The sequence below is a fragment of the Wyeomyia smithii genome, chromosome 3 (assembly GCF_029784165.1).
Source record: "Wyeomyia smithii strain HCP4-BCI-WySm-NY-G18 chromosome 3, ASM2978416v1, whole genome shotgun sequence".
NCBI lineage: Eukaryota > Metazoa > Arthropoda > Insecta > Diptera > Culicidae > Wyeomyia > Wyeomyia smithii.
Genome location: NC_073696.1, coordinates 133,003,972 through 133,019,488, shown reverse-complemented (window position 1 = coordinate 133,019,488; position 15,517 = coordinate 133,003,972). Strand labels below are relative to the sequence as shown.

General features: G+C 37.1%; 1 protein-coding gene across 2 annotated transcripts in view; it reads right to left on the bottom strand.

Annotated features, from left to right (window-relative positions):
* LOC129729727 (homer protein homolog 2) overlaps positions 1-15,517 on the bottom strand; it is a 62,840-nt gene that overhangs the window by 20,464 nt on the left and 26,859 nt on the right. The window contains exons 1-2 of one of the 2 annotated variants that reach the window (XM_055688517.1): positions 11,319-11,669; positions 11,021-11,177 (exon numbers count right to left, since the gene is read on the bottom strand). In XM_055688517.1, coding sequence (XP_055544492.1) covers positions 11,021-11,177; positions 11,319-11,323 — 162 coding nt within the window. In that variant the 5' untranslated portion in view covers positions 11,324-11,669. Of the gene's footprint in view, positions 1-11,020; positions 11,178-11,318; positions 11,670-15,517 lie in introns of those variants that run through there. The other variant, XM_055688515.1, reaches the window with a different exon arrangement.

The following is a 15,517-nucleotide window of genomic DNA, read 5'->3' as shown; positions in this document are numbered from 1 at the left end:
ACTGTCTCGAGGATTGCCTTATGATGTAACAAAAATTGACTTTGCCTTGTTTACAATTTCCGAAGCTACTCAACCGATTCGCTTCATATTTTTTTAGAATGTTTGTTTTGAACGTCGTTGGTCGTTGAACGCTAATGTTCTGATACAATTTTAAAATATTACAGCATAACTTATTTTGAATTAGCACGGTTTTTTTACGCGGATTTTCGAATTAACGCGGTTTTTTTACGAGGTACGTATCCCCCGCGTAAAAAAAACCTGACTGTAATTCAAAATAAGTTATGCTGTAATATTTTAAAATTGTTTATATTTTTATTGTGGATTTTTCCCCAGCTTTCATAGAGATTTAGGCAAAGTTGCATAAGAAACTGGAATCAGCTGATCGCAACTGTCTCGAGGATTGCCTTATGATGTAACAAAAATTGACTTTGCCTTGTTTACAATTTCCGAAGCTACTCAACCGATTCGCTTCATATTTTTTTAGAATGTTTGTTTTGAACGTCGTTGGTCGTTGAACGCTAATGTTCTGATACACAAAGTTTTAGTTTGGCGCAATATGGATTTTTTTTTGGGAAAAAACGGTCCCGTTTGCAGTGGTGGGCACTATTCCGCTAATTCGCTAATCGCTAATAACCGACGCTAATATTCAGTTAGCGATTTCGCCAATTTTTAAGCTGGTTAGCGGACAGTTAGCGTCGCTAAATTGTAGGCCTTGGGAACGCTAATCGCTAGTTTTGTAGAGAAGCGACATAAAATACGTTTTTCAAAAAGTGTAAGTCGGTGATGGCGTACATAAATTGCTTCGAATGATGAACATACCTTACTGCAAAAGTTACTTTTGGAACATATGTTTCATTCAAACAACGTTCAATGGTCTCAAATGTCTAGAATTCTTTTGTTAACGACACAAGTGCAAGTCAGTCTTTTTACTCTAGAACAGGCGCATTCTGGAGAACAGAGAACCTTGAGGGTGATCTAGATTAAATGTTTGGAACAATAAAAAAAATCTGCATATTGCAATGTGTTAGAAGTTGCGGCAACCTCGGTTCTACTTTTTCGATTCTGATAATATTCGAGTTTTTAAAAACATTCCTAAGAGCTTTTATATAACATCCAAGTAGAATCACTTTTGTTGCTTCTTACAAAATCCTTAGGTATGACTGTTTTGTAAATTTTAAGTCTTCAATTGTAAATAACACTCGAAAGTAATCATTTTCGTTTGTTTTTATGAGAATGAATTCATGTAATAATAAGTTAGCGATTAGCGAAAGTTCCGCTAATGTGGGTTTAGCGTTTAGCGATTATCGAGCTAAATTTTCCAGTTAGCGGATTAGCAATTAGCGTCGCTAAATTTTCAGTTAACGGTGCCCACCACTGCCCATTTGCAATAAAGAGATATGGTCGGGTTTGATATTTTTCAAATCCGTAGCTTTCCCGAACCCGAATCTTTTTCCAATTAAATCTGAATTTGCATATTTTCTTTTAGTGGAACCTAAACCAAAACTGATTTTTACAGTTGAATAATATTAGACGTCATGATCTTGTTATTATGTTTATTTGTCGGGTTGCGCATTCAAGAATAATTTATATGTGATGAAATAACACAAAAATGGGATATCGCATGGTGAGCAGTTTACCTAACAAATTGCACGCTGGTAGTATTGTGCTTAGTACTTAGTTAAACATCAGTCATTTTCAATTCATCAATTACGCGATGAAGATAAGATTTTTAAAATGTATCTTGTAGTAAGTTCAATAGGGCGCTGTATGTCTCCATATTTTCTATGTTTGTAAACTTATAAATTATAATCTATAAATTACAAATTTATTTTATTGTGATATTCAGATTCGTAAATATGTAAATAGCAACCGGTTAAAAGCATTCATTTTCATATAAAAGTGGCTGCAGAATTAAATGATATTTCTGAATGTTTTTCGACATTTTTATCGTGCATATAACCAAAACTTTGATATCACAAATTTGGGTTTTGGATGCGTGGAGCTTTGTCAGTTTTGACATTTAACAGGTAATGAAAAGCAGTCGAGACAAAATTATATAAATCATACTTTCATCAATTATATAGGCTTTTTGTGGTTGACGAAATGAACACTTTCAAGAGGTGTGAACTGTTGCGGAATCAATACTTTCTGCAAGGATATGTGCAATAATCCTCACTCACTAGAACACTGGTGAACTGATCCGAAATCTTTCACGACGAAAAGCGGGAAAGGGTACAAGATGGCCCGGTAGAATTCAATTGCACCACCACAATATTTTACGTATTACGCATTTTAAACAAAATTAAAACTCAAATGCACCATTTGATGGCATTTGTTTGGTCCCCGTGGTTCTGTGATTACCGACGTCGGTCGACTAGCTTTCCCATGTCGGGTTCGATTCCCGATCAGGTCAAGGATCTTTTCGAACTGGAAATTTTCTCGACTCAGCACTGGGGCACGGTGTATCGTTGTACCATGGAACGGGGTGAAATTGATCAATTTTTATAACAATTTCCAATTAACTAGCTTCATGTACATTTTTCCCGAAATAGTATAATTTTAAAATAAGTACTGATATGTGCTCCAGTAAACCTTTACGGCTATTGGTGAAATTTCTACCGTCTACTTCATGAAATAAATTCGATAATTCTACAAGGTACTATGAGGTAAATTGGGGTGAAATTGATCACCATTGAAATCCATACATTCTTTTGGCTATGTGCTTTTTTTCGATATGCTAAAGATAAATGATGATTTCTGTACTGAAAAGTATCATTTACAGCTTGTTTGCAAACGAAAATAACGATATTTTAGGTTAAAATTTGTTTATTTTGGTTCATGAGCTGCTTGTTGCTAAATTTGGTCTTATTTGATCGTCGTTAGACCGATTTCAATTCGGTTTGTTGCAAAAGCTCAAAAACTAGCTCTGAAATTAAAATCTTTGTGGTTTCCTGCGAATTCATCAGTATTTCTTCAATGGTATGGAATGATCATTGTTGAAAATTACATTTTTTGAGCTTTTATCAAACTTTACTCACTTCTCCAAATTTAACGTAATTAATCCTCAACTAAGATTACTTCAAGTAAATTCAATACTTTTTTTCATTATTTGGAAACTTGTTTGATCAAATTTGATTGAGTTTTGACTGAGTTAAAAGAATTTTTCGAAAATATGAAAAATTGCATCGGGCATGCAAGGGTTAACTTTGACAGGTATGTGAATCATGCAAAAGTTGCGTTTAAGGACACGTTAACATTGCCTAGTATTGTAAGAGCAATATCTTTTGATTAGTATTTTTTATCACGAATTTTCAGGTGATCAATTTCACCCCACTGATCAATTTCACCCCATTCCACGGTACTTATCCTACAACATGCGAAATGTGCCAAAAACAATATTGATAACGAATTCTCTCAACTAATCTAGTTGGACGAGACCGCTATTAGCCCTCCAGGCCATGCTTATGAAAATGACTGTATATCCATTGAGTGGGACAAAAAATAAATGTTAGCTCCCATGCACTTTTCGTGTTCCTTATGGGTCCCATAACAACTGTGTAACTTTTCAGATCGATCGGTGAAACGCCCGATTTGCGCCCGATTTTTAAAGTTTCCATACGATTTTACATGGGAAAATCTACTTTTTCGATACTTATTCTCTAGAGATGTCAAGTTGGCTCTTGCGAAAATATCAATATATGATATTTGTAGGAAATTTTCCTGGAAAAAATTCTTCTGAAGACCGTAAGGCGCTACGATGCTTGTAGAAACAGCTATTCACCCCAAACTGATTGAATGTCTGACGGGCGGCTCACCATTGAAATTTTCCGGCAACACTGCTACAGCATGCTGCTATTGCAAACTAACTTAAGTTTGAGAAATAATTTCACGTGGAATTTTCAAAGTGTAATTTTTGCTCATAGTATCTTCGGGGAAGCCTCCAAGATAAATTTAAGCGATATAATGATATTCATCACATGGTTGAATTTGCAACAGCAGCATGCTGCAGCAGTATTGCTAGTAAAACTCAATGGTGAGCCGTTTGTCAGATATTCAATCAGTCTTGGGTGAGTATCTTTTTTTCACAAGCAAGGTAGCGCCTTGCGGTCTTCAGAAGAGTGTTTCCCAGGAAAATCTAAACATATAAAAATGCAGCTCTGTCTGTCTGATTCATATAGGCTTGGAAACTACCGAACCGATCGGCGTGAAATTTTGTATATAGGGGTTTAAGGGGTCGGGAAAGGTGACTAAGATAGTTCGAGACCCCTCCCTCTTCTGCAAGGGAGGGGTCCCATACAAATGTAACACAAATTTCTGCACATCTCGAAAACTAACCAAGAAAATGGAACCAAATTTGGCATGTGGATGTTTCTAGGAGTAACAAATATGTCCATATTGATTCGACACCCTTCCCTCTTCTGGAAGGGAGGGGTCCCATACAAATGAAACACAAATTTCTGCACATCTCGAAAACTAACCAAGCAAATGGAACCAAATTTGGCAAGTGGATGTTTTAGGAGTAACAAATATGTCCATGTTGGTTCGACACCCTTCCCTCCTCTGGAAGGAAGGGGTCCCATACAAATGAAACACAAATTTCTGCACATCTCGAGAACTAACCAAGCAAATAGAACCAAATTTGGTAGGTGGATGTTTTTAGGGGTAACAAATATATCCATAATGGTTTGACATCCCTCCCTCTTCTACGAGGGAAGGGTCCCATACAAATAAAACACGAATTTTGCACAGCTCGAGAACCAATCAACCAAATTTGGTATGTGAATGTTTTTAGAGGTAACAAGTATGTCCATAGTGGTTCGATTCCCCTCCCTCTTCTGTGAGGGAGGGGTTCATAACAAATGAAACACAAATTTCTGCACATCTCAAAACTAACCAACTAAATGGAACCAAATTTGGGAGGTGATTGTTTTGAGGGGTAACAAATATATCCATAATGGTTTGACACCCCTTTCTCTTCTATAAGGGAGGGGTCCCATACAAATGAAACTCAAATTACGCACAGCTCTTGAACCAATCAAGCAAATATAACCAAATTAGGCAGGGGAATGTATTTAGGTGTAACAAACATGTCAATAATGTTTCGACACCATTCCTTCCAATGGCATGTCTCCAAATACCATTTAGAATTCCAAGATGGCGACTTCCAGTTTCTGAGAAACAGCGGCAAATGACCGAACATGGGTGTTACCGGAATTGTTATGATGCACTGAAGCCACAAATCGACTTCAGACAACATTTTGAATTGTTGATTGATGGCGACTTCCGGTGTCTGGAAAACAGCCGAAAATGACCAAATAACACCCAATATGAGTGTTTCCTGAACCAGATTGACGCTCAGAGGCCAAAAATTGTCTCCTAATGCCATTTTGAAATCCAGAATGGCGACTTCCGGTTTCTGAAAAACACCGGCATATGACTAAATACCACCCAATATGGGTATTTCCGGGATTGTTATGATGCACTGAAGCCACAAATCGACCGCAAACAACATTTTGAATTGTAAGATGGCGACTTTCGGTGTCTGGGAAACAGCCGAAAATGACCAAATACAACCCAATATGAGTGTTTCTTCAACCAGATTGACGCTCAGAGGCCAGAAATTGTTTACAAATGCCATTTTGAAATCCAAGATGGCGACTTCCGGTTTCTGAAAAACAGCGGCAAATGACTAAATACCACCCAATATGGGTATTTCCGGGATTGTTATGACGCACTGAAGCCACAAATAGACCGCAAACAACATTTTGAATTGTAAGATGGCGACTTCCGGTGTCTGGAAAACAGCCGAAAATGACCAAATAACACCCAATATGGGTGTTTCTTGAACCAGAATAACGCACAGGGGCCAGAAATTGTTTACAAATGCTATTTTGAAATCCGAGATGGCGAGTTCCGGTTTCCGAAAAACAGCGGCAAATGACCAGATACCACCCAGTATGGGTATCAAATCGGCCTATTAACCTCAGACAAGTGTCTGGAAAAAAGCCGAAAATGACCAAATACCACCCAATATGAGTGTTTCATGAACCAGATTGACGCTCAGAGGCCAAAAATTGTTTCCTAATACCATTTTGAAATCCAAGATGGCGACTTCCGGTTTCTGAAAAACAGCGGCAAACGACCAAATACCACCCAATATGGGTATTTCCGGAATTGTTATGATGCACCTAAGCCACAAATCGACCTATCGACCTCAGGCAACATTTTAAATTGTAAGATGGCGATTTCCGGTGTCCGGAAAACAGCCTAAAGTGACCAAATACCACCCAATATAAATTGACTTTAGACAACCGTTTGAATTAAAAAATGGTAACTTCTGGGAAACAGCCGAAAAGAACCGAATACTACTACATATGGATTTGTCCGTAATCGAAATGATGTAGAGAAGCCAAGCATTGACCCTGGACACCATATTGAATTAAAAGATGATCACTTTCAGATTCTGGAAAACAACGAAAATAATTGAAATGCACCCAATATATATCCGGAATAGAGGTCATGTACAAAAGCCAAAAGTCGAGGATGTTGTCATTCCGATGAACCCAATCATTTTTAAACGATTAAATCGAATCGCAAGGAATCAATGAATTTGAAAAGTTTAAAATTATTAAATGAAACACTAAAATAGGCGAGACGAAGTTTGCCGGGTCAGCTAGATTCCTATAAATATCATGTATTGATATATTTTTAGGAGCCAACTGGACATCTCTATAGGAAAAGTTTTGAAAAAGTGGTTTTTCCCATATAAAATCGTATGAAAGCTTTAAAAATCGGGCGTTTCACCGATCGATCTGAAAAGTTACACAGTTGTTATAGGACCCATAAAGAACACGAGCTTTTATTTTTCATCTCCTTATGTCTGTTGGTTCTTCCAAGCTGTCGCCAACGACACCAATCCGAGCGGGATGTTAGGTAATTATGATTCACGAAAGTAAAAGCGAATTTCTTTATTCGCAGAGCCCACTTATCTGGCATCTCTTTCTTGCATCGTAAATCGCAAAATCGCTTCTCTATTCCTGCGTAGATTTCCACTGAGTCCGTGGAATAAAGAAAGCGAGATGGCGCGGAATACGTTTTTTTCTTACGTGGGGAATAATATCAACAATAGAACGATTTGCGAACCAATGACAGCCGCAGCCGATCAGCAGCGCAAGGACATCCTCAAAATGAACAAAACTAAGCTGTCATGTCTGAACGAACAAAATACATGCGCAAGAATGAGCTGTCGTGTACAACACAAGACAGTTTCGTTGCCATGTGTGAGCTTTAGCTGTATGTGAGCTCCAGTGGTGGGCACCACTAACTGAAAATTTAACGACGCTAATCGCTAATCCGCTTACTGGAAAATTTAGCTCGATAATCGCAAAACGCTATACGCTAAATCCATATTAGCGAAGTTTTCGCTAATCGCTTACTTATTAATACGTAAATTGTTATATGGTTATGTTTATTGCTGATAAGAAACGAAAATACTTACTTTTGAGTGCTATTTACAATAAGAGGTTCAAAATTCAAGAAACGCTGTTCGTACTTGAGAATTTTATAAAAACAAGAATGAATTTCATGAAAACAAGAAGAATGAATGAATACTTTAAGTTTTTATAAAAACTCCAATATTATTTAAATTGAAAAAGTAGAACCGAAGTAGTTATAATTTCAAGCGCATTGCAATTTACAGAAGTTTTTATTTAAATCTAGATCACCTTGAGTTTGTTTTTTAGAATGCTCCTATGACTTGTGCGATAAATGAAACCCCATTCCAGGGTTAAAAGACTGACATGCACTTGTATCGTGAAGAGAGGAATTCTAGACATATAAGACAATTGACCGTTGTTTGATTAAAACATATGTTCCAAAAGTAACTTTCGCAGTAAAGTATGTGCATCATTTGGAGCAATTTATGTACGCCATCAGCGACTCACAGTTTTTGAGTTTATTTGTCGCTTCACTTTAACTTTCTGGCAGCCTGGCACGAATTCACGACAACTGTACTATGATAAGTTTGGCGGTTTGAGAGCGAATTTATGAATATGTTTTGGCTCAGGTGCATGGATGCATTTTCATGAATTCTCAAGGTCTTGAATGCATGGAATTTTGCCAGTTTTCAATTTTAATAGATAATTTTTACGTCAAGTTCCTGCTTTACTTGTAACTGTACTTACGGGAGTGTCACTGAGTCGGCCTCTCACTAAGTTAAATTCTTGCATGATGGTTGATTTCTTGCATGATGGTTCTTTATGATGCAGGGCAATTTTTCGCAAAGGATTAGTTCTCTATAACTTTATTAGCCTCCACTGACGATAATAGAGCCGATACCCTATGTGTTTTTAGAAAATTTATTCTGACCAAAGAGCATGTTTTCATCTGCTGTTCAGTAAAACACATACAAAAACTCTTCCAAGTACTAAATGCTTTGAAAAAGAAGGAGCATATTTCATCAATTAGAGAGAAAATCGAACAAATGCATAAGGATGCATTTTACCCTACACTACCATACTTGCTACTTGCAACGACGAAACACTTAGAGTGTAAAACATGAGCAAACGAGGCGTACACGCTACTTTCTCACTAAACTACGCATTTTGTAATATAAGCAATTGCCGCTATTATTGCTAACACGTATAGGTAAGTATACTAGGACAACAACTGAATCGATTAGAATTTAATAATGCTATTTCACAAACTTTGATCTAGTTTTCCGTAGAAAAAAACATTTTTTTGTTTGTTTTTGCTATGCAGGAAAAAATCACAGGAGAGTTGTGTGCAAAGCCACGACCGCAAGGCTGAAGCAGAATACTTATACTCAGTTCTACTTACGGCTGTACATTAACCTACGGCCGGGCGAATCAGTTCGCGCCGCTTTCCGCGTTTAGCCTGGCAGAGACCTAATGCGCACGGCCAACACAATGGAAAGGTGTTTTTACATTGAAAATTAGACACGGCTCTACTGAACTAAGTGTTGGCAAATGCATCTACCGCTAGTACCGCCGCTATCGTACGAAAGCGCGTCGGTCATGTGGGGAATAATATCATCAACGAAAAATGACACGCGTCTAAGCACACCCGAACTGTTTCGCCGTGCCGCTTTCATTTGCTTCCTTATAACATCGGCCTCAGGAAAGTACCGGCTGCACCTATCGCTGAGGCTGTTACCATAATGCTACTGGTACCTAAAGCTAGTAACTCTTCAAATCAAAGGTTTTATTTGTCCTCAAAAGAACAATTGTTCAATTCCATATCGGATATAATGCAATCGCATCTCTGTAATATTACCGACACTGCTGCTACTGCTGCCAACGTTGTGGACGGTTCATCCAGCTCACCTTCCGGCTAATGTATGAAGCTAGTTTTCCCAGAAACACTCTTTTATAGCCGAAGGGTGCTGCGAAATAGGCCACGCCTTTCAGTTCAGTTTTTTTCCATTTCCTAATCTTCTTCAGACGAATTATTCCACAATTCGCATATGATTTTGTATCCAGCGAATAAACAGCGATGGTGCTCTCACACACGCACACACACTCACAACGGTTTTAACCCGTATCTTATTGCGGTTTGTAACATCAGGCGATTTCGTTTGCTCGCTGTTGCGTGTTGCATCATGTTGCAACTTGGCAGCTGGGAGGCGACGAAATTCTGTTCATGCTGATTGATTGAATCGACTACATATTAGCTCTGAATAGTCGAACTAACTGTCTTTGTGAATGCGTTCTAACAGGGCAGTTTGTTATTCAAAGTCGGTTATGCGCGTTTGCGCTGCCCCTACAGGGGTTTACTAGAACAGAATTTGATTGCATCCCGCACAGAATGTCTGCTTATGTTGATGCCAGAAAATTATTAACCTTCAATTATTTGTTTATTTGCCTTGAAAAGGCATTTTGCGGTTCAAAATCGGTTGCTGATTGCAACCTTTGAGCTGTCCTAACAGTGGGGGAATTATGATACACGGACAACATGCACTGTGGAAGCTATTTCACATTCAGTAAATTATACGGGTGCGACAGATTTAAATTGCTAGGATTTAACACAAAATGCTTGCTTGCGTTGTCAAAAATTATTAACTTTCGATGACTTGTTTATTTGCCTTGAAAAAGGCATTTTGATGTTCAAAATTGGATTTCCTGATGGCAATCTTCATGCTGCCCCAACACGGGGGGAAAAATGGAAGTCTGACGACACACGCTGAGAAGAACCGCGCTGGTCCTGAGACGTGGTGACCAACCACAGGACTAGTGGTACTGCTAAGGAAGGACGACTGCTGCTGTCGCTGTCTAGAACTATTATGAGCGCCTTCGGCTGAAACAGGCTCTTATATAGGCCAAATAGCATGTTTTCAATTGCAAGCAGCGTTGCCAGGTCATTTTTTCAAAAATCTGCAAAAGGCAAAATAAAAATCTGGAAAAAATCTGGCAGTCATTTCGTGGGGTGAAAGGTTAATTTTTCGAATAAAAGTCTTGGAGTACGCAAAGTTTGAGGTGACAAAATTGCAAAATTTCGCGCCAAAATTGAAGTGATGACCTTTTTGCGGAACAGAGAAAATAAAATCTGGATAAAATCTGGATCATCCATGAAAAATCTGGATAATTGGACATCAAAGCTGTCTACCTGGATACATGTTCAAAAATCTGGATAATCCAGCTAAATCTGGATACCTGGCAACGCTGATTGCAAGGTATACGATTCTGTCGACCGTGCTTGGGAAGCAATCATAGAACGACCAATCAGAGGTCGAATTTTTCGTTTTGACAAGGCTTGACTATTTTTAATAGTACAATAGTGTGAAAAATAAAATTACAATTATCTTCTTTCGGGAAGAATCTTAGAAGATTTTCCAATCTGTTGCTACAAGAACGAAGGAAATCCATCGAATACTAACCGATTTATTAGCATTTGAAATTGGACATATTTTTCACTTTTTTCGGTTTTAGATTTTCATTTCACATCCCTATGTAGCCGAACTTCCTGAGAGAAGTATTCTACTTCAAAAAAACTTATTGCTTACCTTACTTCCTTCTACACTTATGATGCGATACAGATTTCTTGAGGAATCAAAGAAAAAACTAACAGATATCGCTTTAGAGCTTGCTGTAATCCACGTTCTTTTTGTTTTTGGATCAATGTGAAACACATGAGCATTGCAGGAGAAGATTGGCTGTTCCCTGGAAAATAATAACATTCCTTAGTATAATTATGTAGCTCCTATTACTTTACATTTAGGAAATCTAAGCAATGCAATTTTTTCACTTTATAACGAATTATAGGTCAATATATTTCATTTTCCTTTAAATAAAGCTACTTACCCCATATTAAACGTTTCGTTAGGAAGGTTTAGTTGAACATAAGTCTTAACATACGAGTTTTTTCTAGCAGCTTGCGAATGAAGCAATATTTAACTTAAAAAAGGGCGTTATTGACACACTCTTAGTCGACGATCGATTATGATATACTTTACACATATATTGAAGAGCAACATTCAGATCTTTTCTTCATTGCAGTATAAATTAACATCAATTTACTGGGCTACTTCATTTTCATGAGGTAAATATATGTAACGATATTGAACTATATTAAAAAAAAATTATTATTATTTATCCGGACACAGCGTTTCTAGAGCAGACTGATTTATGTTGGAGACTAGCATACACGCTCGTCAAATTTAACTCTAAACTGAGTGAGATGTCACTCACTTTCGTGAAAAGTGAACCTACTCTAAACAGAGTTTTTATGATATTACTCATTTATGGGTAGAGTCACCATGTGTCAGAAATTGAGTAGGAATTACCCTCTTCTTATAAAACCGCTTGCAATGAAACTGAGTAAAAGCTACTCAGTCTGCTCGTTTTGACTTTTGATCCTTTTGATGAATGAAACTGCTAGAGGATTGTTGCATACAATTATAACAAAATCACAAGTTTTTTTCAAATATTTGTATTTTGCATATACATATATGTAATAAAAAAACAAACCTTATTAAATCATTAGTGTATCTTCTGCCTTAGCAGCTTCATTAAAAACCGCAGCAATACGGTTCACTGTTACCCGGGAACTGTGACTCGAGGTTTTAAAATAGTACACATGCCAAAAAATCCATAACCATTCTTATAACTGGAAGAAATCTAATACACGAATAAAAAACACTTTTTTCAAACAACAATACAGCACGTTTTTCCAAACAACAACTTATTTTTAGCGAAATACCACTCGAGAAAAAAGAGAAAAAATACCACTCAAGAAAAAAGAGTAAAGCAGAAAATTATGACAATCTGAGTAACTGTTCCTCAGTTCGGTAAACGAAAATTACTCAATTTTTGACGTTTTAATAGACAATGTAAAACTGAGTCAAAGTTGCTCAATTTAGAGTAAAATTAAAGGAGCGTGTAGGGCGAAGCTGTATCGATACATATACGACATCTGGAAATCTTCAATAAGTTGGGGGTTGTAGGGTTGTATTGTATCGTTTCATGAATTAACTGTACTAACTGTGCTACTGAGAAAAGTGATGTCCGATATTTCAAGACATTTCTCGCCAAACATTGAAAAGGGCCCAAGTGACATTTGTAAACAAGCCAAGTTTTCTCGTTTTTTGATTATTACAAGTGTAATCTACCCTTACAAATAAGATTTCCGGACTACTCCGTGATTAGGGCGAATCTTACAATGACTACAAAACTCAAAAAAGACAAACAAAGTTTTCACTTACAAATTTAAATTCTAAATAACAGTGGAACAATATATTTGTCATCCAAATACTCTTATAAGAGCAAAATTGTTCTAGCTCTGTACATGGTAAACCTAAAACTTGAATTTCAGTCGCTTAACATTGTATATTCGAGAATTTATAGTTCCGCCTTTTACTATGTAACTTTTTCGATCTGCTCGCAAGTTTCGCCCTTTACTTTGCGCCTTATTTAGATCTGCTCGACATTATCGCCCTTCACTATGCGCCTTATTTTGATTTGCTCGACAGTATCGCCCTTTACTGTGCGCCTAATTTTCATTTGCTCGACAGTATCGCCCTTTACTATACGCCGTGTTTACGTTATTGTATTGGAATACGCCTTTGCTTTCAATGTTTATTTTGTTGACAACTTTGATTCCGCCCATTCAAAGTCAAGTTTCGCCCTTTACTATTGTAAATAACAAAAAGGGCGTATTCCTCATTCTACTTCGTTTTGATATAAAGTAGATTTCGCCCTTAACAAACATCGTACTTTTTAATAGTTAGAAAAGAGATACATTATTTTTTCGAAGTTTCAAGGTAGATAGTAGCTCACTTCATACGTTTTCGTAAAATCTCTATTTGTTTACAGTTTGTTAGATTCGCCCTTATCACGAAATACTCCGGATTTGTTGATTGAAGGAAAAATCATACTATCTTATTTGTACGGGTAGATTAGGCCTGTGTCTATTGAAAGATGTAAAATTGTGGCTTGTTTACATATAGCACATGGGCAATCATGTACGTAGTGGAAATGATGCTCAATTTATAATTGCTTTTATTGTGCATTTAAATAAAAATGATCAAATCGTCGCTGATGATCTGGCAGTCAGCCTCACTTCCGATGTTTATTTTTGTTGTTCTCGCAACACTGCAACCATCTCAGCCGCCACTGCGCTGTCACTACGGCTTACAAAAACAAATACATTGAAATCATTCCCGCAGTTCATGTTGTGTGAACACCGTGAACACGCATTTATTCTATGTGTTTGTAAAGTCGGAAGAAAGTTCGGAAGTCGGAAGTCCGACTTCCGAACTTTAATTTAGTGCTGGCGCCACAATAGTGTACTGGCACTTCACGCACAACATTTAAAGAGCATTTTAATCACAGTTGAAATGTTCTGCTATAATTGAGAACGAAACTGCATCGCCCGAAGGTAAACAAAGTTACCAGTAGCTGTCAAACTTAGATGCGTGACGTCATCGTGCGATGGTCTATAATCCGATGGAACACAGAAAATAATATCGTTTTAGGGTTGACAGTAGTCTGGTAGTTAAATTTACTATATGTACAGTGCCTCCACAATCATGAGTCAGCTACAATTATGGATCACTTTTACGCAAATACGTTTATTCTCACGAAACTGAACAATTTTCATTGTCAGTGGTATTCTTTTATAAATCAATTGTAACCCTATTCATACGATTGAAATGATTTAAAGTTGAAAATGTTACTAAAAACAATAATAGACGTTTCCCGTCGAACCTTACCCCCTATTTTATATTTTTTTTCGAAGTACTTTGCATTCAAAGATTAATAGCGCTAAAATCAATTTTTTTTCATAAGTATTTTATTTACTATTATTTTTTGAAAAGTTGAAAATGCATGAATGTTGAATATATTTTTCACTTTGCATGAATGTTGAGTTTGGAAATTTACGTTCTTGCAGCACTGCAAAATAATATTCACCCCAACCTTTTGGCAACATTGTCATTTTTGACATGTTCTTGTTGCTGGAATTGTTGACAAAACCAAGCAAAGTTTTATTTACTATGAAAGAAACTTCTGCACGCAGATTTAAATAACACATTACCTGACAAAACTCTTTCGGAACTGCACCGAAAAAGTCTCTCTGCAACTTGTAAAATAACGAGACTAAAACTTAACTCTCGATTCGTAAGTGTCCAGCAACCGTTCAGAAAGACTGATTCGTTGCTGCTGCGACTGTATTTCTTTTTTCAGAAAATGTTTCAGAAATAGTGGCAAACTATCCTTGTATTCTTTCAGATTGAAACTAGGACGAATTTAATGAAAACCTCGAGACATTAAATCTACTCCTCCATCAGTAGAATTCCTAATATAATTTGCCCTGCCAATCAAATCGTAACTTTGTCGTTTTCCATCAACTACCATTCTATTTATTACCTTTGAACTGATAACACTAAATCCACCTTCGGCAATCAAATGTGCAAGAAGTTTGGCAAGTTTCCTTATCTATGCTTGCTTCAATGTATGTATGCTCTTCAACCGGTCGACGATCATATTCGCAAAACTTTTGCGAAAACGCACTATAATCTGGATTGTACCCTATTCGGACAAACAGTAAATTATGATCGTGACCATCACTCGCTGATTTTTGATGATCAATCCAAGAATCCTATCTAACACTCATCTGTATCATTTTATCACCCGTACTCATTCGTTGTTCCCGGGCCAGATAATGCAACTGCTACTAAAAAGCTTTTTCGTTGCCTTTTTATGCAGATCCTTCTGTACCAATTCCTCTAAATCATCAAAATCGAGGCGCATGTGTTGTTAAGTTAGTTCTGTTAAGTAACATTGTACTCACTAATGTACCTCTTTACGTCTATAACCACCAAATTGAACAAACGTAAGGGCGGTATAAAACTATTGAATGAAAAAACGAACTTCTGAAATTATGTTCACCGTTAAATGCTTCTGCCTCAGATTTCTCCGGTTGCATAAGCGTTCACAGTTCTTGCTTCGAATCTCTAAAACGAGCCTGATCCTGGAATAGAGGTTTCCCATCAAAATTTTTT